Genomic DNA, 27,370 nt, shown 5'->3' on the forward strand with positions numbered 1-27,370 from the left:
AGAGCGTTGAGCGTGGAAAATGATCTAGGTTGAAGAGAGATAAAGAGAGCAGAAGAGAGAATGTGAAAGAAAAACAGAGATGATAACTACTTGGAGGAGAAAAACACAGCACTAGGCCAGACAGACCTACGTGCTTCTTCAAGTGAATGGAAGACTCGGGAAAACAGGTCACCTCTTTGGCTCTTTGGCTTGCTATTGCTACCGAGTCAGGAGACATCACCAGTTTTCTTCTGCACAGATAAACCTCATGAATAGTACTTGATTATTTCCATGTCGTAGCCTATCATTTGGCAGAGATGAATTTTGAGAAACATACTTCTTCATTTCTAGTCAATAGTCTCAAAAAAGTTACTTAAACTCAATATTTCATTTTTCTACTCTTTTATTCTTATTTTTGACCAACCCTAATTGATAAAACTTTCGTTTAGTGGACATTGGAAGAGATAGAATAGTAGAATGGAATAGATGGTTTACGGCTGTTGAAACCGTATCGGGCAGTAAATGCTCTTTGCTGGTTGTTTCTGGGTGATGTAAATCTTCACACTTTCAATTTTTATATATTCTTTCCTGATTGGTCTACAATGCTAGCTACAGAAAGTTCTAAATTCTGCCAGTGGATGGCAGTATTTACTGGGTGTAAAAATATGCACATCTTCCAAGCTCTCTATTCTACATTCTTGGAAGTTGAATTTAAATTTTAAACTTCTTTTGATATTGCGAATAGTTTAATATCTATATTATATTATTTTTTCTCAATTCATCAGTACTACCCTATTATTAAAAAATTATAATTTACGTATATATTTGAAAGAATACATAGTAAAATCTTCAAATAATTGCGCTCCGCTTGGTTTAAGGAACCAACATTTTGAAAAGCATCCACATTTTCTAGTAATGCAGTGTAGATTCTTTTTATTAGAATTTTATACAATTCCATGCATTTTACAATGCAATTTATTTTTATGATCAGCACTATTGTCTATGGTAAATACTCTCCCCCAACATCCATAGAACCTTTTTACCGCAAGAATGACACAGCATAAAAATGCCATCTTCTTTCCAATCATAGACCATAACTCATTGCTTGAAAATTGACTATCATTACAAAGCAATCGGAGGATAGTCAGAGAAGAATGTGACTATAACTAAGAATGCAGGCGAGTGTGGATACTTCAATGAAAAGTAAGATTGTACAGATGAAGCTGATCAAATCGAGCGAATAAGAAAGGCGTGTCTCATCCTCCACCTACTCCTCCTCATCCTCTTATTCCTCTTTCTCCTCCAGCTCCCACTTACATCCCTCACGTGATCGCCCCTCACAGGTGAGAAGATGCCTCTCCACTCTCTTTCAGCTAGATCCGGAAATAGCCGACTTTATCGTCAAAGCTTGCAAGCTGCTCAACATTATGAAGACTCAACCACTATCATCCGTCACTTGAATGTACGTCTCAGCATCTACTTCATGGAAAGGCATTAGATAAATCCTTTTCCGCAAACTTTTTTCCATGTTATACTATTATTCGTGAATTTACATTCTACTTTACATCCTTCTACCCATTCGAAAAGTATGCCAAATTCATACAGATAAAATTACATTTTTTTGTATTTAAGTTTTGTCTTCTTTCTTCTCACATGAAAGAGCATAGATGTCTTGACATAAATATAGGCTACAGTCAGATTGAAAACTTTCCAAGATCGAGTACTGAGCACTATCTGGTACTGTATACAATATTTCATTATTGTGGGAAATTTTAACCTAACAGTTGGCAAAATATATAATTGCACACATTGGTCAAGTGACGTGCTCTTCATACTCCCGTTGCTTCAGGCCAGCTTCACCAACCATATTCAGTGTTATTAATTCTATTACTCTATAGGCTCAAGTGAACAATCCTAGGAGCATCACCCTCACCAAACGAAGGAGTTGCTATTCAACAATAACCAATTCAATTACATGGCAGGGAAAAGATATTGCAAGACAATATTGTTCCATAAATATTTTCTACTTCAAATAGCGTAAACGGTACTATCGAGCTGGACTTTGAAAAAATGCAATCTAACATAGGCTGGGCTGCGAGACCAGTGTGCACAGTACAGCAGTTAGCAATTGAATTATAGTTGGCGACTCCCTGCAAAAGACATAGACTCGCATTCAAGCGTCATTATAAACGCAATGACCCGAAACAACACAACGACCTGCAACGAAATCCAACGGAATCGCGTTGTTCTATTCCCGGCCAACCAAGACATGACTCAGCTCCCGGTAAAATGAAAACGATTATTATTTGCTAGTGTTTTGTTCCGGAGCTGAAAAGTTACTATTTTCTCTTGGCCATAATTTAGTTAACTAAAGTGGCAATATAAATAGAGGTAATTGACTTGGAACAGTAGTAAGCCTGAGTAGTAATAACTTCACAACAGTAGTAACTTCACTTCTTGGAATAAAAGGAAAATGAAGAGTATATGCATCATTCTCATTCGAGTACCCAACTGAAATTAAAACAAAAAATATACAGATCAAGGATTTACTTCAATCGGATATACTCAAAATGAGCCCAAGTACCACCTCAGACGCATCCTTAATTTATTGGACATGGGATGAAAAAAAGAGTGCTTCCGACCTCCCTATCAAGATAAATCTTGACAAAAAAGGTGGCAATCGATTTGTAATTAAATTTACAAAAACAAGTTATTCTTGTAAAATCAACGGTTTTTTTTTGATATTCAAGAAATACAATTTTAACCGACGACCATTTTGTTTTATAAGTTTTTAAAAAATGTCATAATTTTTTTTGTGGCTCTGTCCTGTTTTCATAAATGATTTTAAAAGTTTCATTTCCGTATGTTCAGCCATTATTGAAAAAAGAGAGTACCCTAAGCGGCTGTTCAAGTAGCTAAGGACAGTTTGAAAGTAAAATTCAGATATGTTTCGTACCCAGGAACAATGCCCTAAAATATTGGTATTTAAAACACCCCATATAATAATACTCTAACCGGTACCGACTGACTGGTTAAAACGAGATGCTCTGGTCGTGTGTTGAATTAAACTAAACAGGATTATCTAAATTTAACTATAGGCTATAGTTATTAATACAGTAGATCATAGGTGAGGGAGACATGACATTGTAATGCTTTATTCATGGCAATGCTGTATCATGAATAGTTGAGTTGAATATCTAACAGACAACAGGGCGTATTTCGAGCTCCAAACTCCGTAGTTATTGCTACAATAGGAGAGGGGGAAATACGTACTCCAACTCGACATTCAATTAAACTCATTACGTACTTGTCACAATCAATTGAATCATCGTCCAGAACCCAGAAAACAGCTTTACACAGATTCACTCCAAACTGGCAGCATTCCTTATAAATAATGCCAATCATTCCCATGCAACCAATGCTGATTCAAAGTGAATCACACTATACTACGTACATTTCTCATGACTACTGACAAAGGATTCGGCATTATGCAACAAATAAATTAATTCATTGAGCAAATGAATCCGTCATTATGCAGCGAATGAATCAATTCGATGTTGTGACATGTGTTGGGTGCTCAATTTGATTAATAGTCAGATTACAGCGTTCTGAATGTGGAAATACAGTACTTCACTAACGATAATCGACAATATTGATTAATTGTTACGAGCTGATCTAAATAAAACTCTCCTTTGAATTATTAAACTCAGTAATTGGAATTGAATATAAGAAAGAGAAAGAGAAAGAGAGAGAATGAGAGAGTGAATGTGCATAAATTGAACACAATCTCGCAAACGAGCATGTTTCACAGAAAAATTGATGTATTGTAAATCGGTGAAAGCCGACAATAGTATATGTTGTAAACTCACTATTTTTTATGAAGTACATACTTTAAATTTATACATACACACCTTTCTATACTAGTGTGTATTCATACAAGTCAGTATTGTTTCAATGGGAACCATTGATGCTATTTAGATTAGATTAGATTTCTTTATTTATGTATGTTACAATATTTACTGGCTTATACACTAATTTACATTAAATGACGGTAATGCTATTTTGGCGATAATGCTATTTATAAGGAATAACAGACGAATGACAGTGAATTTCATTACAATGTGTGACAATAAAACTTTGAGCAGTTGCTGTTGGAGTAAGTGCTCTCATTACTCCCATTTGGAGGGTGATTGCTAGAGCTCAGCTCAACTAACAGCGATGTGCTTCCAAATAAATCGGGTGGTTCAGTTTCCATGCCAGGTGGTTCGGAACCCACATCAAACTGTAATCCCATTAATTTTCCAAATTTCCGAGAAAGGAATCCTCAGAATTTTCCGAGAGCAACCAATTTCCATATCACTGAAAGTGGAGCTCCACGAAATGAGAGATGAAATTGGTAATTACGATCTTAAAACTTTGTGGAAAATGAACATGTATTCTACAAGTGGCGTCTTTCAATTCTGCCACTCTTTTTTCAACTTTTGAGAGGAATTAAAATGGTGGCCCTCGGCAGCACTTGATGCGGCGGCCTTTGACTGATCAATTGGGCGCGTTTTAGTACACTTCTATCACAGTGACATTCACTCCAAACTGGCAGCATTGTTGAAATGGGAAGCATTGATGTTAACACTATCAGGAAAGCTGACAGTTTGAGGTGGATCTCACTAGAGAGGGAGTACACCACTGTTCCCTGCCGACTGCAGATAAGGAATTAGAGGTGGTGGGGGGAGGTGTTGTAGGGATGGGAAGAAAATGGATTAAATAAGAAAAGGAGAGGAAAGGGTGTATGGGTAGATTCATGAGATGGGGTGGAGGAGTGAAGGGAGGAGGCAAGGTCGTGCACTAAAGGAGGAAGAGGAGAAGGAGGAGGTGGAGGGAAAGAAGGAATTCGGGTAGGTGTTTGAAGGAGAGGGCAGGAGCAAGTAAAGGGATGAAAGAGGAGGATTTGATGGGGAGAGTAAAAGGAGAAGGAAAACGCGTAGGAGTAGAAGGAGGAAAGGGAAATAGGGAAAAGGAGTCGAAGAAGGAGAATAAGGAAGAGGAAAAGAGGGTGGAGAAACTTACGAAGAAAAGTACAATAGAAGAAAGAGAAGAACTCGTAAAAAGAAATGTAGCTGGAGTAGGAGAAGGAAGAGAAGGGGAAGGAGAGGAGGAGGTGGTAGTGATAGGGGAGAAAGAGGAGGTAGAGGAGGAGTGATTTATGAAGATGAGGGGCAGTAGAAAATGTGTAGGTGGAGGATGATGAAAAAGAATGGGAATGGAAGCAGAAAAACTGATTGAAATTAGGAGTAGAAGGAATAAGACAGGAGGAAGTAGATGATGGTAGCTGTTGAAAGAAATTCTAGGATAAGGAGGAGGAATACGAGAAAGAGAAGAAGGATAGGTAGGAGGAGAAGGAGAAGTATGAGGAAGAGAAGTGAGAGGTAGAGCATGAGGTGAAGGAGGAGGAGGAGGAGGAGGAGTAGTAGGAGAAGATGAGGTGGAGGTGGTGGAGGAGGAGAAGTAGGGAGTGGTGGTCGAGGAGGAAAAAGAGGAGTAGGAGATCCAGAATGCTGGCTGACTGAGATGCTGCAGTCGAGATCAGCTGGTCACTCACACACGCACAGGCGCGCGTGCCCTCCGCATGGCAACGACAACCGATCAATATCATGCGACGCTGTCTGGCTCTGGCTTGCTCATAACCTAACCTCCTCCCCCCCCCACACACACAATTCATTCCAGTGAATCACCTACTAGCACCCTTCACCCTTATCTATCAAGTCAAGCACCGGCAATTAGCGCCTCAAGTACACTCCTAGATCCGATTATTTTCGAAAAAACCGTAATTGCATTTCAGGATTCATAATTGCTTTCGTACTTGAAACCACACTGAAGCTGCATAAATGATGTAATTAGGCTATCGCTATTCAAATATTGCATAGCCTATGATAAAAAAACATAATTGCATCAGGAAGCTCATAGTTGCTTTGGAAACTAGCCTGAATGTTGCATGAATGTCTCATAAATGTTACAATTATCGTTGTATCAAGTACGCATAGAACATATATTATGAAAAAATTAATTTGGAAAGCTCATAATTTATTTCAAGCTTTGCATATATTGAAAATTGCTTAACCTAAATGATATTATATGTTATCTGAAATGACATCACCATACTACTTGTACCTCGGATTATTTGAAAACCTCTATGATTGCATTATTTGAGAACTCGGTATTACTATAACTTGAAACTATAATGCATGCTGAGTAATTTTGCAATGAGGTGATGGGTTAGCACGTACAGTATTAGGTGGGTTCCATACGCCGCAAGGTAATACTGCATGTCATAACAACGGAATCTTTGCAGAGTTGGACTCAAGAAGATAATACCCTCCCAATGGAAAAATCGAGAGCATTAGAGCGATCAAATGGGTTTTCCTGCATGGATATCCTCACTAAGTTTGTTTGAGCTGATATTTAGGCAATTATCTATTCTGAAATATCATTGAGCAATTTAATCTGTGCTGTGGATACAGACAAATGACATGCAATACACAACATGCCAACGGATAAATGTATTATTTATTCATGTATGACAGAATTTCTCCAAAAAGGAACTTAATGATTTTTCCATTTCAGTGAATATTTTCCCACACTCATCATAAATTGAAATTCATTTCTTTGTAGTAGTTGAATTGTGTTAAATTTCAACATCAAATAGTTTAATAATTAAAGGTGATAAAACTTAAAATTATTTCTCGATTTTTCAATAAGTGATTGTGACAGCTTCTAGTCGTTTTATAAGAGTACAATATTAGAGCCTACAATGCACAGTTGAAAAAATGGGTAGGTAATAACCTTACTTAGTGATGTACGGGACGAAAACCAATTTAATATTGAAACAATATGCCGTGAGGAAAAGCCTTACTACATCCAGCTATATTGAACCAGTGATACAATGAGAGCTCAGTTTGTCGCTGGCTCCCACTTTGTCAGCATACGTTGAATGGAAAGTATTAATTTTATTCATACGGAATGCTGACGGTTTGAAGAGAATCTGACTACACGGCTCAGCATTGTAAGAGTGATGCTACATCACTCTCAAAGGGGTGGGTAGTGGTCGGAGGGGGGGGAGCGATACTCATATCACACAACACTTTTGACCCGAGTGGCGCAGTTCTAAATATTTATGGAACTTTATGACACCTGTTGAACAAAGATTGCTGCTGTTCTATGGCTCTCTATTTCTGTACCTATTTACGCTAGAAACAATATTATGCCACGCCCCATCTGTACCGTAAGCAGTGGAGGCTTCTCATCCAATTAATGAAATTTATTTCACACAGAAGATTTTTCTCTACAGATGTGATCTATATTTAAAGAAATAGTATAGCTGAATAAGGATGATCTGAAGTAAGATTATAAACAAATATTAATAATGACAGAAAATGTACGGTATACAGTAAATTGAATGATCTGTTATCTGATATCAACTGATTTCCATTATCAAGATCAATTAGTCTTAGTTGGTATTTGATATTGTTACTCGCCTACAATTTAGATGGTTTCCGAACCACCGGGAAGTGATTTTGAACCTCATAGCTATCAGGTAATGAAGTAGGGATCAATGTTCAAAGTTTATCAGTCATTAAATTTCGCAATACAGTAGTTAATTAAAACCAGTTAAATGAGAAGACATGTCATGGCCCGATTTTGTTCCAGAAGCACTGAAATTATTAATTATTCCTAGTATAAATATGCCTGGTGATGAATGCACTATAGTGAGATCCATGTTAAAATGGCAGTGTTTGATTAGCAAGGGTATAGCTATCCTTGTCTATTATTCAACAAAGCGGATAGCGCTATCTCTTCCTCGCTTTGCTCTGTTGCCAGATTTTAACAATGTAGAATTAATAATTAGTTAACAAAATATTTCATCTTGATTTGAAAAATCATTAGGCTATGAAATTTTTGAAAAATATAATTTTTGCTTGGTAAAAAATAATTGATTATTTAAAACGAGAATGAACAGTTAATATTACATCAATAGACTTGTATCAGCTACCGTCTATAGAAGGCATTGACAAGACAGAGGATCGGCAACGTTGTTCTCCTATCTTTTTTCACTGCCATTATAACCTCACTATAGGCATGTTAGACAACAAATTGAATTATGATTTTGAGATAATTGTTAGGTACAAATCTACATTTGAACAAAATAATTCCACCCTAAAAACGTCGAGTTGGGAATAAACGATCAATTTTTAATTTCTAGACAGCAAGAAATGGGAAGAATAAAAATGTCATTTGAATGGGAAGTGCTGGAAGAGCAAACAACATTTATTCTCATTGAGCATTTGAGTCTGTGAAGGCGCAGGACAAACTGTGTTGAAATGCCGCATAGAATTATTTACAACGGAATCAATTTGTCGGAGCTTAGAATGAAAAGAAGATACTTTCCATGACAGACAAATAGACGACAGCAACAGTTGTCGGGGAGTGAGGAAGGGAATTTTTTGAGGGGGGAGGGGTGTCGTGTCAATGAGGAGGATCAACACGGATTGCACTGGAAGTATAGAGAGAGAAAGAAGAAAAGGATAGATTTACTGCACGATATCTATCTAGTGTCCTAGAATGCATTTAAGAAAGAGAAAAACTGATGAAAAAATGTCGAATGAAAGAGAACGAGGAAAAGAGAGAGTTAGAGAGAATCACGTGATCGACGTTGTCCTCGGAGGCCGATGAAGGACAAAATGCAAGCATGACTCATCCATACTTCACGCTTGCATTAATCATCAACGCAATCACGCCACGAACCACTGACTATAGTGAGAATCTCTTTGAAATGTCAGCATTGACTGAATACGAGGCACTAATGTTAATAATATGGAGTTCTGACAGCTGTTTTTTGCAGCAAAAACCAAGTTTAGTTTTCGTCACTCGTGCACAAAATTAATCGAAAACCAACCTTCACAAATTAGGCCTGATAGGAAAAAAGTTTGAATCTTCTCAATCAGAACTTATAGTTTCCTACATTATTGAACATGATAATTTATTCCCTGACCACATTGTAAATAATTAATGATGGAGTGGGGATTCAAGATGTCTTTCAATGATGGAATGGGGATTCAAGATGGCTTTCCATGATGGAGCAGGGCATATTCAGTAAGAACGGAGTAACACTGAATTTTTACAATGTGGACAGGGAATAAATTATGCTCAATAATCTACTAACCTAGATCTGTTCTGATCTAGTTCGATAATCAAGTAGTTGATATCTATTTCTTCTTATGACCCACACCTAAAGAAAGATTGGCGTCAATCGATCACATTCTGCAATCAATATTTAGGCCCGGCTGCACAAAAGCCGGTTAAATTTTAACCGTGATTAATTTCACGAGAACCAATCAGAGAAGGCCTTCAAGATAAGACGGCTTCTCTGATTGGCTCTCGTAGAATTAATCATGATTAAAATTTAACTTTTTTGCACCAAGTCTGTTAATAAATCTTTGTTCTGAATTAGTTACTTATTATTGATGAACAAAATAATTAGATTAATATTATAAGAAGAAATACTTTAATTCGAACATTCTCGATTTTAATCGAAACGTCATCTTCCTTCATATCTGTAAGAAATACGAAATCTTATGGACAATTAATAAATAGCAAGAACCAAATGTGACAATGGATCAGGACCGAGTTTTGAAAGGAAATTGTGCCAGGACAGAATCATTTTTAAATGTTATACAGTCGAAACCTAGCAATGCTACGCAATAAAAATTGTATGGGTTGTTCTCATTTCTAGAATATTTAATAACAGAACTTATTTATAGTTCACATGTTTGGCTCAATGATTTTTAAATATGATCATTAAAGTTACAGGTTACATGATCATAATATGACATGACATTACATGATCATAATAACATGTTACAGGTTACAGTTTACATGATCATTTAAAGTTGGCTACATGATTTTTCAATAATTAATGATTTCATTGTTATCATTTATTATTGTTATCAAATTTTTATGAACAATTCACCAGATGAACGAAATTCAGTATTGAGTCAGGGCAGAATGTTTTGAGATGGAATATAGTCGGTACCTACCGTTACTAATACAACCGTATAATGCATAGTATTGGAAATGCTCTGCCTACATTATTTTATTATGAGAGCGTGCAAAGGTAATAACTCCGCGCAAAATGACGGAGTATGTGGCGATTCTAAATGAGATTCACTGTCAGCATTGGATGAATGGAAAGCATTGCTGTTAATCATAAGGAATGCTGACAGTTTGGAATGAATTCCACCGGCTCTCGAATTGAAGCGTGCATAGATCTAATCTGCATCAAATTCACATCGGAGCTGCTTCTGCTCTGCTCTGCTCTGCTCTGGCCTCTGCCCTCTGCCTCTGCCGTGCAGCGTTGTAACGTTGTAATGACAGCACCACCGGACATCAACAGCAAACAACAATACCAAGCCGAACTAATTGACATTCATTATTCCCGACTCCTCTCCTCCATCATCCTTGTTCTTTTCTATCCCAAATTCACTCCCACTAACTCTCACTGTTTCTCTGTGTATCTCTTTCTCTTTTCCTCATCATATTCTTATAATCTTTGCCTTTTCTATCCCAAATTTACTCTCACTGTTTCTCTGTGTATCTCTTTCTCTGTTTCTCATATTTTATTTCAAATTCATTTCCACTTACTCTCACTGTTGCTCTATGTATTTCTCTTTCTCTCTTAATATCTCTCTCTTCGATCCATAATATTGTATAGACTATTCATCTGGCTTCCGCACACATGACACATACTCGAGGTTTTAGTAGCCTACGCCCAATATCACTGAAGCGAATCAGAAATACACTTTGTTAACCAGTCGAAACTCAAGTTATAAAACCGAAATTAATTTAGCTACAACAAAATTATTCTAGGATTTGAATATTTTGGACTTGAAAGATATACACAGCTCATTCCTATAGGACAACTATAGAAATTCAGAAACGAATTGGTGCTTCACGTTATTCATTCTTATTCTGAAATATGGAGTTCTACATTTTGATTCTGAATACTATTAACGATCATGTCACGTAGTTGATTTTTCAAGATCCCTTGACTATTCACAATCAATAATAAAGACCAATTATTGAAAAGATCAGAACGATCAATTACTGAAAGGTAGGAACAAGTTTAGTATTTGCAATATATTCTAATTTAACAGAAATATGAAAGGGAATTTTCCAAATTCTATAAAGCGGCCCATACACCTACAATATTATTGCGGGTTTATTTAATTTTGATTGCACAATGTTTTGATGGTGGCCTCTAAATTGTCAATATTAAGGTTCGTACAAAATATTGAACTGTATGGAGACGATATTGAAGGTTGTGCGATATGTTGCACAATTTGAGCACAGACACTACAACCACAATGTGCAAATAGAAGTCAATACCGGAATTTTATACAGAGTTCTAGTGTTGAGCTCTAAATATTTTTCTTGTGTGATGATTGCTGTGGCTGCAAGTCGAGGAAAAAAGGCTCTCAGAAAAGAAAAAAATGGGCCAAACAGTGGTTTATTGATACGGAAAAGTATTTCAACGATTAATTACTCAATGATTTGAGAGTAATAATTGAACCAAGTGATTTCAGCAACTTTGTATGTGTGGACGGAAAATAGATTAATTATTTTTACAAACACTAAACTCGTTTGGATATATTTCATACGATTGAAAAATATAAAATTATTACAGTATAATGAATTATGATTCAGGATTATAATTTTGTGGATTTTTGATAGATATGGCAAATCTATTCATATAATATTGAAGAGGCAGTAACTCATTAATTCATCAGCAGATCTGAAAATCTACAGAACTAAAAATATTGAATAAATTACAAATTCTAAGGACTGGGAAATGTTCAGAAATGATTTGAAAATATAAAAATCACATTTTATGAAGTTTAAAAAAATGAATCAATTGCCACATTGATATCTAAGAATATTACTCATTTCTTGTTATAAAGATTCGGGAAAGTCTCAGTTCGTCGAGACATCACGCGTCAACTTTGACCATTTTTTGAGATACAGAGACAAGTGGGAAGTTAAGCTGGTATTATTTGGTAATTTTTGAATTATTACTATATCCACTAGTGTTTCTGGAAGCAACACGAACTTGTCGAACTGAAAACTGGACGTACTGAAGTTGCCTACTTGGGCTGATTCTTGATCAACTGAGATTTCGATGAAGTGGATGTCAACCAAAAATTCGTAAAAATTTGAATTATTAGTTACATTGATATTCTTGTATCATTCTGGGGGAAAACCATTCATCGATCAACACAGGGACTATCACTTTTAATATAGACGTGGTTCATCGAAAGGATTATAATCGTCAAATATGAATTTGGAATGTAATTATAATTTCAAGCCAATCCTATATTTATTTAGTTTTTATAAGCTATTCGTTCATTAATTGAAAATTCAATCACAATTCATTTAATTGCAATTTCATAAATGACCTGCCTGGTTGGTCTAGTGGTAAGGAGCGTAACAAACTTCGGTCTGCTAGCACCGCAAGGTTCGTGGGTTTGAATCCCGCCGATGGCATGAACGTTTGATCATCTCATCAATTCACCAACACACTTTCCATTACCCACGCATAAGCCAAGATAAAATCTCATGTGGGCATCTTCCGCAATAAAAAATATGATTCGGAGAGAACAACAGGCATAGCCCAAATAAGTTATTCTGCAAATTTTCATTTATTTAACCGTTCGAAGCTTGTACGACATTCTTGGACTCGATAGACAAGAGGTGTTCTTAACAAACCTGTACTACATAGTTTATAATCCGTATTGTACTTGAACAAAGCATGAAACAGAAATAGAAATAAGAAGACATAAAGTGTTGATGACTCACCGAAGCTGTGACTCCACTGATAATCGCCAGATTCCTTTTGTGCTTGTTTGCATGTTCGTAGCGTGTGTACAGCTTGCGTCCAACCCATACTGGTATTCCTGCAACAAGTATTTAAAAGTGGTGTTTACAATATTGAATTTAATGGATTGTAATTTTCAACAGTTTTAGTGATAATAATAGTGGATTCCAATTTAATTCGATCATTTATTTATCAATACAATATTATTACAATAATCTATAATAGCAGATATCATAATCTGAAAGTGAAAAGCTAAGCTTAGCTTGTACTATTCCTCTTTTAAATTTTAATAGTAATGAAGTCCAAAAGGTTGTGTATGTCATGCACTTAAAATTTCTGGTCCGAGAATACTTCTTGAGAATAATTGCGAATGATAACAAATTTGAATTTAGTAATATTGTTGGAATATTCAAGGTTGATCATTTCAATAATATTGAATTAGAAATAATGAGCTGAAATTTTACAAACTATGAAGCTTAAGTAAGTTATTGAAAAATAGTTTTCGTTTTGTTTTTCTAACAAAATACTGGTATGATTTTTATTTGTGGCATCTTATTTCAAGATAAATAATTAGAATTTGGTAGAAGAGATTCCAATAAAAAGTTGAATTTTGTGATGAGCATCTCACAAATGTGAATGCATCCGCTTTCAGTAAATACAATATTTTAAATGACTTTTTTCTTGTAAGTTACTCTGTTTTAAAGAGCTCGAATTTGAAAAAATATAGGAGGTCTAACTTCAATTTCTGTTCGGAAATTAATTAGTATTACATTTAACTGAATGAAAATTTAAATTGACTATCCACAAAATAAACTTTTCAATGAATCAATAAATCAAGAGAAAATGTACTGGTCAAACAGTATTGAAGTTGAGTTTAGAATGAATAAGTCATATTCCTGTATGTAGACAAACCAATCATGAAAATGTTATTATTGTGTGTAGACGATAATATCATCATAGAAGTTTTAGTCGACTGTCATTGATCTCAAAATCAATTGTCAGAAAGGATTGGTATCGAGCATTGTATAAAATCTTGTACTACTGTTTCAAGACAAAGTATTGTCTGGTACAGACAATTTTTTTAAACATTTCTATTATTTAAACCATTATTCTATCATTAAAGAATTACTGGAATACCTTATAATATCTTAATAGGATGATGTTAATGTTGTCTGGCAGTTTTGTGAGAGTCGTCAACTTACAATTCGTAAGATTTATCTTAAGGTAAGACTTCGGTGTTCATCTACCTGTCATTCAATCATTATTAGAGCCTACTTGAATCAACAACCACGCTGTTGCAAGTTAATTTTCATCCATATAATACTCTCAATTCCATGAAATAATGACCGATGATCATAATTATGAAGTGATTGATTATTGACTTTTGTTAGCTTTTACCATAGACTAAGTAATGTTAGATCTGTGCTTTTACATCACATAACAGTCAATGTATTCGTCAACAGAATAAGTAACAAGTGCAGTCCAAAAATGTAGTAAATGTAAAAAATAGATTCAATTGAATTTATTTGATACTCAGTGTGTATTCAATCAAATTTAATACTACTGTAACTGGTGAATCTACATATAATAACATGTAAAGCTCACATTGTCCTGTAAATTGATTATTGACTGCTATGATTGCCATTCAAATTTCGCTTCTAGTAAATTTATTCGTCCCAACTAGCATCAGAACAGATTTCTCAATTGCTAGTTTTCTTCACAAAAGAACTTGGAAAGTACTTGACTTTGACACAGTTAATCAAAATCACCATGTTCTGGTATCAAATAAACATGCAACCTTAATAAGTGATGTACAAGGGGTCCCAATTTTGAGCCAGATCATAATAAATATGGTGGTGGCAAATATATCAGAAAGGATATTATTCATGATTGAAAATGTAAAGAGGGAAGAATAGTCAAAAGTGGAATGTGGATGCATTGAAACGGACACAAACAAAGAATGCTTACCAGAGGGCAATAGGTGAGAAATTAAATTGCTGGGAGTAAGAGACTCTAGAAGAAGAAAATCTAGATAATGTTTGGACTAAGCTGAGAGACACTATAATTGATTCTGGTGATAAAAATATTGGAAGGAAATGGAGAGAAAGGAATGCTGAATGGTATGACCAAGAATGTAAGGCAGCTGTTGAGGAAATAAACAGAATGAGGCTCACTGTTATGCAAAGAATCACAAGAGGCAATGTGGAGATCTACAGGGAGTGCAAACGAAAGGCAAAGAATTCAAAGTACCTCAGAAGACAAGATGAGTGTATACAGGATTCGCACACACAGATTTTATAAGACTGTGAAAGCCATGAGTCAAGGATTCCAACCAAGGACCGATATGTAAAGATAAGGATGGTGAAGTGATTTCAGAAGAATCACAGGTGTTGGAGAGATGGGCAGAGCATTTTCAACATGTGCTGAATGGAAATGAGAATGGAGGATATAAGAGATTCGGACCCCATGTTACCAAACAGCTGATATTGAGGTTGAAGCTCCTAATTGGAGAAGTACTTGAACCGTTGCAAGTCACCAGTTGAAGACTCCATAACAGCAGGGATGCGGAAAATGGAAGAGATAAGGTGATAGATGAGATTTTTTTAACTAATACTGATAATATGGAGGAAAGAAGAATTACCCAAGGAGTGACGATTTTCTTAAAAATACTAAACTCACTCTCTGAGAGAGAGAGTAATTGGTGAATATCAATGTGGCTTCAGGCCAGGAATAGGAACAATTGACCCACAGTACGACAGTTGATAGACATATGCACAGAAATCAATGTAGATTTACACATGCTATTCATAGATTACAAGCAGGCTTCCAACTCTGTAATAGTTGAAAATCTTTTAGAGGCACTAGACATTTTCGTATTCCCTAGAAAAATTGTAAAACTAACAAGCAATAATGTCAAAGTGGTGATTGGAGGAAAAATGAGCAGAGCATTTCATATTTATCAAGGAGTGAGACAAGGAGATGCGTTTTCAGCACTACTTTTCAACCTGGTTCTGCAAAAATTAGTTGAAAAGTTAAAACTCATAAGGAGTATAATCTTCAATCTAGACAAGGACTAGCCTATGCTGACATAGTATTGATGATTTGCAATACAATAGAAATTGAAGAGATTTTTCTTACACTAGAAAAGGAAGGTCAGGAGATAGGCCTTGGAATAAACAAAAACAATACCAAGTATATAAAAGTGACTTCATCTCTGGCAAGGACGATCTTCAAGTCGGTGAATACAGATTTTAAAGTGTTGCGAATTTTTTTTACCTTGGTACTGAACTCTATATGAATAACAATTTTACCAATGAAATAAGAAGAAGAATTGACCGAATTGACCATGGTAACACGGTATACTTTGCAAACAGGAGCTTAATAAGATCTAGATTGATATTAAGATGTACGAAAATTAAAATATACCGAATACTGATAGGACCGGTTGTTAAGACATATGGTTGTGAAGCTTGGGTTCTTAGCTCTCAAAACACAAATATCTTGTGGATTTTTGAGAGGAATGTTTTTAGGAAAAATTTATGATCAGATATGTGAGGAGGAAGGATGGCGAATAAAAACTAATCCTTAAATCAACACCATTTTACAAGAAAGAGATAGAGCACTGTATATAAAGTCTAGAAGAATCAGCTGGCTAGGTCATGTGCAGAGAAACGAGGAGAGCAGAATGCAGAGGCAGATGCTTGTTGCAAGGATAAAAGGAAGAAGAAGAGGCCGCCCTAGAACACACTGGCTGCAGGATGTAGAAATGTAGAAAAGGACTTGACATGCTCAGGAGTGAGGAGTTGGAAGAGGCAGGCATGTCAGACAGATTATTAGAGACGGATTGTCGAGGAGGCCAAGGTCCACGCCGGGCTATAGCGCTCCATAAGTAAGTAATTGAGTAAATTTATTCGGCCACAAAAGTAAGTAAAATGCTACAGGTTAGAAGATAATACCACTTTAGATAATTAATAATCATTCAAAGAATGATTCAAACTTTACATTAGATTATGAACATTTAAAGAAGGATGAAAACTTTACCCCATTAAGGGCCCTACACACTTACGGATTTTGCCTGTGTCCTTGAACGGCTCGGTGCAAAATCACTACACACTTGTTGTGAACAACGCAAGTCTCGTTGTACTTTTCAAGTCTATCCTCTCCACCGAAATCTGATTCGTTCAATAATGGAGATATAGGAATTTTGATTTCAGATTTGGATTCATCGGCCCCAAATTATTTAAAGCGCAAGTCCATTTTCGAAAATATCCGAAAACAAGGAATTTATGGCTGTTTTTGAAATATCTTTCTATTATTATAGTAAAAACGTACTAGGGTAATAAGATAATAATTCTTCTGCTCACAAAGGGACAGACAAAGGTTTTTAGAAGTTTTTGAACACTTAAAAGTTTAAACATGAGAATTTTAAAACTTAAAAGTTCTATTTTTTTTTAATTTAAACTTTGAAAAGATGAATCCAAATATGAAATCAGGACTTCTGATTCTGAAATCAGGATATGAAAACTTTTTCCATTATCACCTAATAGAATAAAAAATGAATAAATTTCTTCATAGAAATAGAATTCTTCATTAATAACATTCAAGTGTTCACGGAGTTTTTATCTTTTGACTATTTTTGTGTTCCCGCCAACCATTTTATTAATTTGAGGGCGCTGAATCCGAATCTGAAATCAGAATTTTGCTATCTCGATTTTTAGGCGATTTAGATTCTCTATAACTTCACGCGCCCGGCCGGAAGAGCCTGCACACTACAAATTCTCTCCCGAGACGAGCCGCGCCAGTAGCCCTGTACGGATTTGACCTGGCTCGGCTCGGAAAAAAATCGCCTACACACGTTTTGCGACCGAGCCGAGCCGTGCCAGGCCAAATCCGCTAGCCGCCACAGGCGAAATCCGTAAGTATGTAGGGCCATTTAGATTAAGAATGAACAATGGATTAAATCTCAAGAAAAATGAATAGCTTACCAGATCCGATAATGTTCGAACATTTCAAGGAAAATGACAATTTATGAAGAAATAGGAAAGTTTATTTACCAATGATGATTGCAGGTACAGCAATGCCGGCCACTAGGCCTATGCCAACAGGAGCGCCAACCAATGTGCCCAACTGCCACAGAATCTTCTTTTTCCTCGACCACGGCTTTTTACCCCAGAACGTGCATCCCGACGGGCTGGAACATACGACAATTACAAATTACTCATTTATTAATTCAACTTGATACTTATAAAAAAACATGCTCCCACTTGCATATCAATTACTTTTTATTCAACAAGTGGTACTTTTGTTTTGTTTATTTAATTTAATCCAGTATTCTTAATGTAACGATCTATTCACGTAAAATATAAAAATATCAAAAATGGTGTCAGTCATAATCGAGTTTTAAACAATAAGCTAACATTTCAACCCTGCTATCTGCCATCTAGCAGATAAGGCAGCTCTAGCCCAGCTAAAGAGATAATACTTCAAAAACAATTTAGGCACCTCTACCCTTCCTCATATCCTTACTGGCAAATGATAACAGGAAAGTACAAGAAACAAATTGGCCAGTGACGGAAAAAGAGCAGTGCGGTCCCAAAAGTTGCTGTGTCGAGTTGCCGTATCATGTCGAGTCTCGTGCCGTGTGTTGCCACATGCTGTAAAAAATCCACATTAGCCGATCAGCCAAGCCAGTGCATGCAGTTGGGCTGAGAGAAACGCATGCGCGTAGGCGAATCATTAAGAAAATCACATTTATTATTGTCATTTGCCAGATTCAAATTATACTTATTTTATTATGGGATGTTCATATTAAATACATATATGTAGAAAAATTAGATATTCATATTTATCTTTTAAATTTTACCAAGTTAACAGAATTCTTAATAAGAACCACCTGAAAATGATGTATCATGCTCTAGTCAAGTCACTTCTGCAGTATGGCATAGTTGTTTGGGGAGGCTGTTTCAACTGTCATATTGCTGAATTATTTGTTGCACAAAAACTGATAATTAAAACTATATTAAGCAAACCTAGGCTCTATCCAACGGATATGTTTTTTAGTGATTTTGAGGTCATGACTATATGTCAATTATACATAAAAACCGTAATTGAGTACTTAATAAAATATAGATCCGATTTTCCTCTCACAATAAACTCTACACTTAATTATTATAATCGAAGGGCCACTGCTAACAAATATGTAAACTATAACACTAATATTGAATGTATAAGGAGGCAGTTAATTTACATAGGTACTAAAATAATAAACCTCATTCCAAATCACTTTCTCATGGACAATAAGATCAGCGGAAAAATTAAACTGGATATAAAAAACTGGACATACAGTAATTTCTTCTTCCATTTAGATATATGACTCGAGATTTCTGCTCCAGCATTATTTTTCATTTTTCAGTGGACTCGCTTACCTTTATTTTGAGTACCTATTCCTCTGTTTTCTTACTTCCCCCCATTTCTCCCTTACCTTTTTCCCTCATTACTTCTCTTCTCTTCTTTGCCTGCCTATTACATGGGAAACCATAGTTGGCTAGGTATCTTCCTCTCTTTTTTTCTCTTCTCCAACACACCCAACCACAAAGCTCATGGTTTTTTATATTTGTAACATTTTATTGTGTTTTATTTGTTTCATAATTCTTTGTAATTTTGTTTTGTCTTGTTTTGTGTGTTTTTGATAAAATAAAATTGATTGATTGATTGATATTTACCCATCTCCTAGTATATTATTTTTATCCATAATCATCCTAAATAATATCAATTTTCCTAATTATATTTTCCTGTATTTTAAAAATAAATTTAATTCCAATCATCATAACCTCCTTTTAAAAAGTTTACAAGTTATTATTTTTGATAAAATAAAAATTCCATACTTGGCTATCTGGAGCACCAAGTTTGAAGAAAAATATTAACTTTCAGTAAAAATCGTTACACATTGCATGTTACACATGGCTCACGAACAGTGACAGTTCATAAAAACCGTTACATTATCAATAAGTGCAATTGTATTATATATATTTTAAGGTAAGCACTTTATAATTTTCTTCAGCATTTGGTAAACGAGAACTTGCACTCCTTTCAATATTGAAACTCTTTCTTATAATTTCACTAGAATCCTTTGAAATGATTTAGAGAATTTTCAGGATGTTCTAAGGAATGCAGTATTATATAGTTCAAAATTACAGCCATCAAGCAGAAGTTTCTTACTGGTCATAATAAATATTACAGTATTTCAGTTGTTTATATAATTTTTGAACAAACATCTAAGCTACACATTATGAAAATAGCATTCAAATTTTGTTGAAAGATCAATTTGTAAATAGTTTGTAATATAATCAAAAGTACCTTTCTGCCTAGCCCTGTATGGGAATAAAAAATTACAGAAAAACAAAAATATTGGAAATGCAAGCTCTATTATGTGGGGTGCTATGGTGAGATTTACTTGTCAGTATTGGTTCAATTGGATTTACAAAAGCAACCAATCTAGTGAACACTGGCGCTTTAGTAATTCAATATATATATATATAGAATTGATGCTATTTATAAGGAATGCTGACAGTCTGAAGTGAAAATTATATATATATATATATATATATATATATATATATAATATATATATATATATATATAAATGAATGTCTGTGTGTTTGTTTTTTATGTTTGTTCCCTATAGATTTGAAACAAACACACAACTTGTACTTGACACAACGGTATGAAACTTTGGGAAAATGTTGTGTGAATGGTTTCTGACCAGAAATTTTAATAGGGGGGCTAATAATAATTAATTATTAATCAATTTTTAGACGTATATTTTCGAAATTGTCGGGCGAGCGGCTACCGAAGAACGGAAAGATGATCATGATTCAAGACCATATTGTGATAATATGATTTAGCATCTAAAGCTACCAGCTGTAATAATAAAATCGAATGACCTGGCTGGCTCAGGTCTGGTGTCAGAGTTTTCAGGGCCTCTGAAATTACCAGCTGTAATAAACAAGTCACCCTGTGATAAATTGTGTACTGGTATTGAAACGATAGTTCGGAGTTGAAGTGTAGTTGATTGGTACCAGCTGTATAGATAATAGTTCTTCCTTAGAAGACCTATACAAATAATATCACTCCCCTATCATTGAGAAACTGGAGAATGTTGGAAAAAATGACTCACCTCATGAAAGAGTTGTTCATATTGCATTCATTAATTACTAAAGAATGACAGAATAATTGAATTTTTTTTTTAATTTAGCTTAGCTTATATTCATACTAAAATAGAAGATGGAAAGAATATGGAACTCTTCATGATTCATCGTACATCGCAAATTTCCTTGACCATCTATTGACAATCAACAACTATGAACACATTAAATTCATCTTTGAAACACTGATTTAACTCATCTATTTTTTTTTATTTCAACTCTTTACTGATAGAAATTACTACCAATTAATTGAGAAGAATATGTTTTCGGAATAATAAATGATGCATGACTAAGCACATAGGGAGTCCGTATTGAGATGTAAATGAAAATATTGATTGTCAGATAAAATTCATGATTCACCAAATAAAGTCAAGTGTGACATGAGATACATTGACTTTTTGGCGGTACGAAGTTCGCCGGGAAGGCTAGTTGTTCATAAAGATTTTCAAGTATTTATCATAATTTATCTGAAAAGTGTTCAAACTGTCTTTTTTTGATTGTCTAGAATCCAAAAAAACTTTTCAAACTTATTTTTCTCAAGATGGGTAGTGGTTTTTTGGACACCTATTAAATTTAATAAACCATTAAAACAATAGGCTTAAAAGTCCATTAGATTTAATAGGTGTTTTAGAAACCGAGTCTAAGGCCCGTATGCAGATGCTCGGTTAAAACTGAGAAATTCCAGATGTTTGTTTAAACCCCGTATGGAACACATTATGATAAACACAACCATATCTACTAGTAAACATGGTTTAGCATTAAACGTAGGTTATGCATAATATGGCCCCCAAGTTTTATTTCTGAATAGAACGCACTGCTGGCATTTAATATTTTCTTTTGCCTGCAGTGCCAAAATTATATTTTTTAATGTCAAACTATTATTGATTATTTTACCTATAATTGTTTATGTAAAGTTTTCATTATGAGGTCCAAGTTGAAAGTCCCAAAGACAAATTCAACAAAATTTCAAAGATGTTTCCTATTTCTTGGGCCAAAATTTCACAATATTCTACCAGATGAAATCAGAAATGAGATTAATTACAGACGATTTATCCGTGGAACAAAGAATTGGCTATGGCTTCATTCACCTATCGAACTGGAAAATTTTTTCAGGGTGGTGGGCTGACATGATTTCTTATCAATCTAATTTACTGTGCTTGAATATAATTATGTTTTCATTCTCTCCCCATTTTCCAGAACAAACACCTCATGACCTGTATTATATGACTTATATTGTTGACTTTTTGTTTTCTCTACGTTCTATATGAAGGTGTAAGCTTCAATGATTGATTTCTATTTGTGGTATTCTGTTATTTAAATACATAGACTGTTCTAAGTCTATATTTTGAAATATGCTTGTGAGTTAATGTGTGTGTGTGTGTGTTTTCTTTTTTCAACTCCTGCTCTCGTACAAAAGCTTCGTGCTTTTTTGTTAGTGAAATTTATTGTTTGCTTAATTATTTCTTGACATCATCATCATCAGCATTTTCAATATTTTAGTTATAACTAATTTTTCATGGTGGAATTCATGTGTATTTTAAATCAAATTATATTACTAAAGAAAAGTTCTTTTACTGATGATTTTTATGTTACAAATAATGTGAACAATAAAATTGATTTGATTTGATTATGGTTTTTATTGTAACTAGTAGGAACCGCAACCAAGATTGAAATAATTAATAGAAACTTAATACTATGCTATGAAAGTGAAGCTCACCTCAAATAATGGAGATCACTGATTTCTTTCATGCAGAGCCAACAGAACTCAGCCCCACAAACGGCACAAGTCATGTGGTTGCACGAACCGTCATCCATCTTCACTATCAGCACCTGACATCTCGGGCATGGTTTGATGTCATCTCCTAAATTAAATCATACTTTTCAAATTCATTTCATCAAATCAAATTTCCTAAATACATCAATTATTCGATTAACAATATCAAACATAAATTTCTACTCCTGCAATGGATTTTAATATCAATATATCTCGAAGCAATACTCTGATGTATTGTGTGAGTTCAGATAAAAGTTAGTTGTGTTGTATTAAGTTGTCATGTATTATGTATAAAGTGTGTTAAGTTTAAATACTTAGTTGGAGTTGAATTGTAAAAGTGGTATGAAATAGTATTGAAGTGAATGACATTGAATTGTAAGCCTTGTGTTTGTGTAATATGTGGGTGTTGTTTGTGGGTCTACGATAATATTGTAGATCTATTATGTTGACGATCTGACATCACAGATTTTAGTTCAGATACAGGTGTGGTGAATATAGTTCAGTAGTGTTGTACTATTTGTGTTTCTATGGTGTATTGTCATAATGTGTTATAATATTATATCGAGTGTTGTGTTGAATTGCTTTTGTGTATGGAGTTGTGTTTAGTTTTTTGTGTTGTTTTGTAATATGGTTTGAACTTATGGTGCTGACCGTATTGTGTAAGTTGAATCGTGTGATTCTGTTTTGTGTAAAGTATTAATGTGTATGTTGTTCTGTGTGTATTAAGTTAGCTTGAGTCTAGTGAAGTACATTGTGTTCTGTGTTGAGTTCAGTTTTTGTATATTGTATGATTCTATTGAATTTTATTCAGTGAGTAGTATTGTGTTCATCATAATAACATAACCTACAGTGCATTTAAAATGAAGTTTTCTTTACTGAGGATGATGCTCACATGAGCTTTTAGCTTGTGCGGAGGTAAATTAATGATAAGGTCATATCTCCGGCGGGATTCGAACCCACGATCAGGTAGCACTACCAGATTGAACGGAGCAACGCCTTAGTCGTCCCGTCTAGCCAGGCCGGCCAAAATAGATTTAGTTCTTGGTTAACGATGGTCATCTCCTACACCTGCCAATTAATAGGTGGCCATCTTTTATAGACCTTATATATACAGTGATGTATATATACAGATCCTGTCCGGAAAGTAATGTCAATTAATATTCTACGACGCGACTGTAAATTACAGAGTGCTGCGGCTGTGGAATAGTAGTGGTGGGGGATCTTGGGAACAAGGCCGACTACGAGCAATTCGTCTCCGCCCTGCCGGAGAGTTGCTACAAGCATTTCCGTGAGAATTGTTTTTATCCTGACGCATCAGAGTTCCGAATGAATATGAAACGGCTGCAGCGCTCTCTCAAGCCATGCAGTGTAATGAGGACCCAGACTTTATGGAAATGTAGTTGACCAATGAAAATGGGTCGTAGTCGAAAACCCAAGACTCATCTCCAGTGATTACAACTCCTACAGCCGCAGAACTCTGAATGAAAAATCAGTCGCGTCGGAGAAAATCATTGACATTAGTTTCCGGACAGAGCAGGTATATATTTAATCGAATATTAGTGATCAGGTCTTTGTGATTAGTGATTGTCTGTTAAACAGCAAAGTTTTGGCTGAACAAGGAGTCCCTTCGAGCATGGAATACATACTGTGTTGCGAGTCCTGGCTGAAGGAGATGGACGACGAGCGTACGTTGGGCGATCGCTGGGCGCGCGCCGCGTCGCACGTCTGGTTGGGGTGCCAGCCGGCCTTGCAGTGGTAGCAGAAGTACGAGTCGCAGCCCTCTCTCTCGCACCTGATCTTCGGGCAGCTCGCGCAACCTGCTGCTATTACTGCATAGCTGCAAAACAATTCAACTCATTACAACATTTGTAACTTTTCCGTGCTGAAAATTCCCAGTTATAGAACCGGTTGCACAAAAGTTCTAAGAGCTTCAACCCTGATAAAGTGCTACTGCATAAAATTAAGTTATTGCATAACAGTATTAAAATCTTTATGGAATTTGATAATATCATTAGGTTATACCATTTGATAAAACTATTATATCATTTGATAAAATCATTATAGCACACGGAAACTTTACCGTGTTGAAAATTCACAGTTTTAGGCCCGGTTGCACGAACATTTCATGAAATTCAACCGTGATCAAGTGCTGATTAAAGATATCATCCGCTTTTCTCATTTGTTCTCCTGACATTCAAACTTCATTTAATCACGTTTGAAATTTAATACAATTTTGTGAGACCGGGAGTTAGTTTTTAGCATAACCCGACTTTACACAAGATTATCGTTGTTTATTAGCTAAGGGTACGTTTATGTCGGAGCTGTGATAAACGATCCTAGTAACGATGAGAGAAGCGATGCTAGTAGGGAGTAGCGCTCAGCTTCTATCGACTGTTCATGCCGACAGTTGTGCTTAAAGCTTGATTCGTGAGTTCATGTTTTGAAAAACCAATTTGTATATGCTATAATGAGTGATTCTGATGAAGATTTTATTTTTGCATCGAATACAGTATTTTTCTTAACTATATGAGAATGGAAATAGAAACTTTCGACTACATTTTGACGAGAGTTTCCAATAAGTCCTATCATGGCAGAGGAGCGATTGATGCTAACATTAAGGTAAGTAGGTTTATACAAAAAAGTTATATTCTTTGATAAAATAGAAACAATTGAATTTATTCTTGAAATGCATACATCAAGGTCTATATTATGTTTCATTATTATCATTGACAGTAAGAATTTTGTAATTGAATAAGAAATACTTTAATAAAGTAAAGAAAATGTCACTTGCTTACGAAACTCCACATATAAATCAACCCAAATCATGAAAAAATATTGGTCCATGTTTGTATTTTGTAGTCTACAACTCGATACTAGCCTCGATACTAGCTTCGAAAATGGACCGAGCCATTATCGATGCTCTTATCGATGGTCAGGACCCAAGGTCGATTTTCATCGCAGCTCCGACATAAACAGGCCTATTAGAATGCACGTTGGTATTATCTACGCGTTGCTAGAATCGCAGCTTTTATCACTAATCGCAGCTCCGACATAAACGTACCCTAACTTATAAAATATATTTATCATACTCTCCACTATGAAGAGCTTTAAATTCCCTATCGAAAATGATCTTGATAATATCAATAATTTATTGTTATCATTTCACAAGATACTCGTACAATTACTATTCGATCAAATAATTTTTAGTCACAAGTGAAACTCAGTGGAGTATGGAATTTTTTCAAGAACCATTACTGCGTATTTTAGCTATAGTGAGAGTCAGCATCCAATTAACAATAATTTACTATCCTTGTATGTCATTAGGCAAAGCATCTACTGTAACTCCGCACCGTTTCCAAATTAGCAATATTTGCATTGCCTATATAATATTGCAATGAATCGACAATAATTGATATTCAAACCATATACGGGGATGAATTGAATCAAGTCTATCTACTATAGAAGACGGTCGAAACGGGAACGTGGCAAGTATGCTCTCCATGGAATCCACTGACTTTAAAACGTGAATCTCACTAAGTAGTAAAATTCTGAGTCAAGTTTGTCAGAATAAATTTCTGGAAGGCCCTCTGAATAAATTTCTTAAAGAATATAACTTACTGCGAAGATAAATTTTAGATCGTAGTGGTAGCGTGGCTCACGTCCGGTTGTTCCAAATTTCTTTCCTTCGATTTAATGTAGCATAGTCCTCGCGATGGGGAAATATTAATTTAGCAACTCATGTCTTAGAATGACTTCACTGAGTTCATGAGAAATTATTAGAGTTAATTACATTTACTTGAATGAAAAATGATTATAATTTGTGTCTCATGGATTGGGCTGTGGTCTCTAGGAGTTGTGGCAGGCGAGTGGGGTGATTTTCTCTTTTCCTTTCTCGAGGGTACTTCCTTATTCCTAATTTACATAAAATTTAAATAGCTAACCCTTTTGGGGACACACTGTCAATATACTGATACTGAAACTTGTAATCATGGATCTTATCAACTACAGCAGTTTCACATCAAACTATCTGCAGGTTAAATTTCATTAGTGATATAAGTGATGCAATGTAACCATACTCTCCATTTCTAGCAGCATCATCATAATCCTCCAGCTCATACTAGACTTGGAATTCATATGCTAAATGAGTTGTCTGCAATAGATTGAAATTGAAATGAGCAATAGTTGATTGAATGAGAAGCATCTACGTTCGACGTTATTTGTATGGAATGCAGGCAGTATAGTGAAGTCACTATACTGTAGTTCAACATTGATAGAAAATGGTGATAATCATATCTCATTCCATTAGAAAATTGTTTCCTGATCAATTAATATTGAATTTAAATATAATGATAATAATTGAACGAGCGTAAGCGAGTTCTCACTTCTGACTTGCTAAAGGTTAAAGTCGTTGTCCGTCTGTTGTTCGTTCTACAATAACTTAAAAAAAATAATTGATCTCATAGAAAATTGAATTCATTGCAAGCAATAAAT

At 35.1% G+C, this 27,370-nt stretch overlaps 1 protein-coding gene across 2 annotated transcripts in view; it reads right to left on the reverse strand.

Annotated features, from left to right (window-relative positions):
- Positions 1–27,370, reverse strand: part of LOC111045130 (E3 ubiquitin-protein ligase RNF19A) — a 145,438-nt gene that overhangs the window by 35,371 nt on the left and 82,697 nt on the right. For both annotated transcript variants that reach the window (XM_039435784.1, XM_039435791.1), the window contains exons 8-9: positions 17,956–18,092; positions 12,883–12,980 (exon numbers count right to left, since the gene is read on the reverse strand). In XM_039435784.1, coding sequence (XP_039291718.1) covers positions 12,883–12,980; positions 17,956–18,092 — 235 coding nt within the window. The remainder of the gene's footprint in view (positions 1–12,882; positions 12,981–17,955; positions 18,093–27,370) is intronic.

This window comes from Nilaparvata lugens, chromosome 1 (genome assembly GCF_014356525.2).
Source record: "Nilaparvata lugens isolate BPH chromosome 1, ASM1435652v1, whole genome shotgun sequence".
NCBI classification, from domain to species: Eukaryota; Metazoa; Arthropoda; class Insecta; order Hemiptera; family Delphacidae; genus Nilaparvata; species Nilaparvata lugens.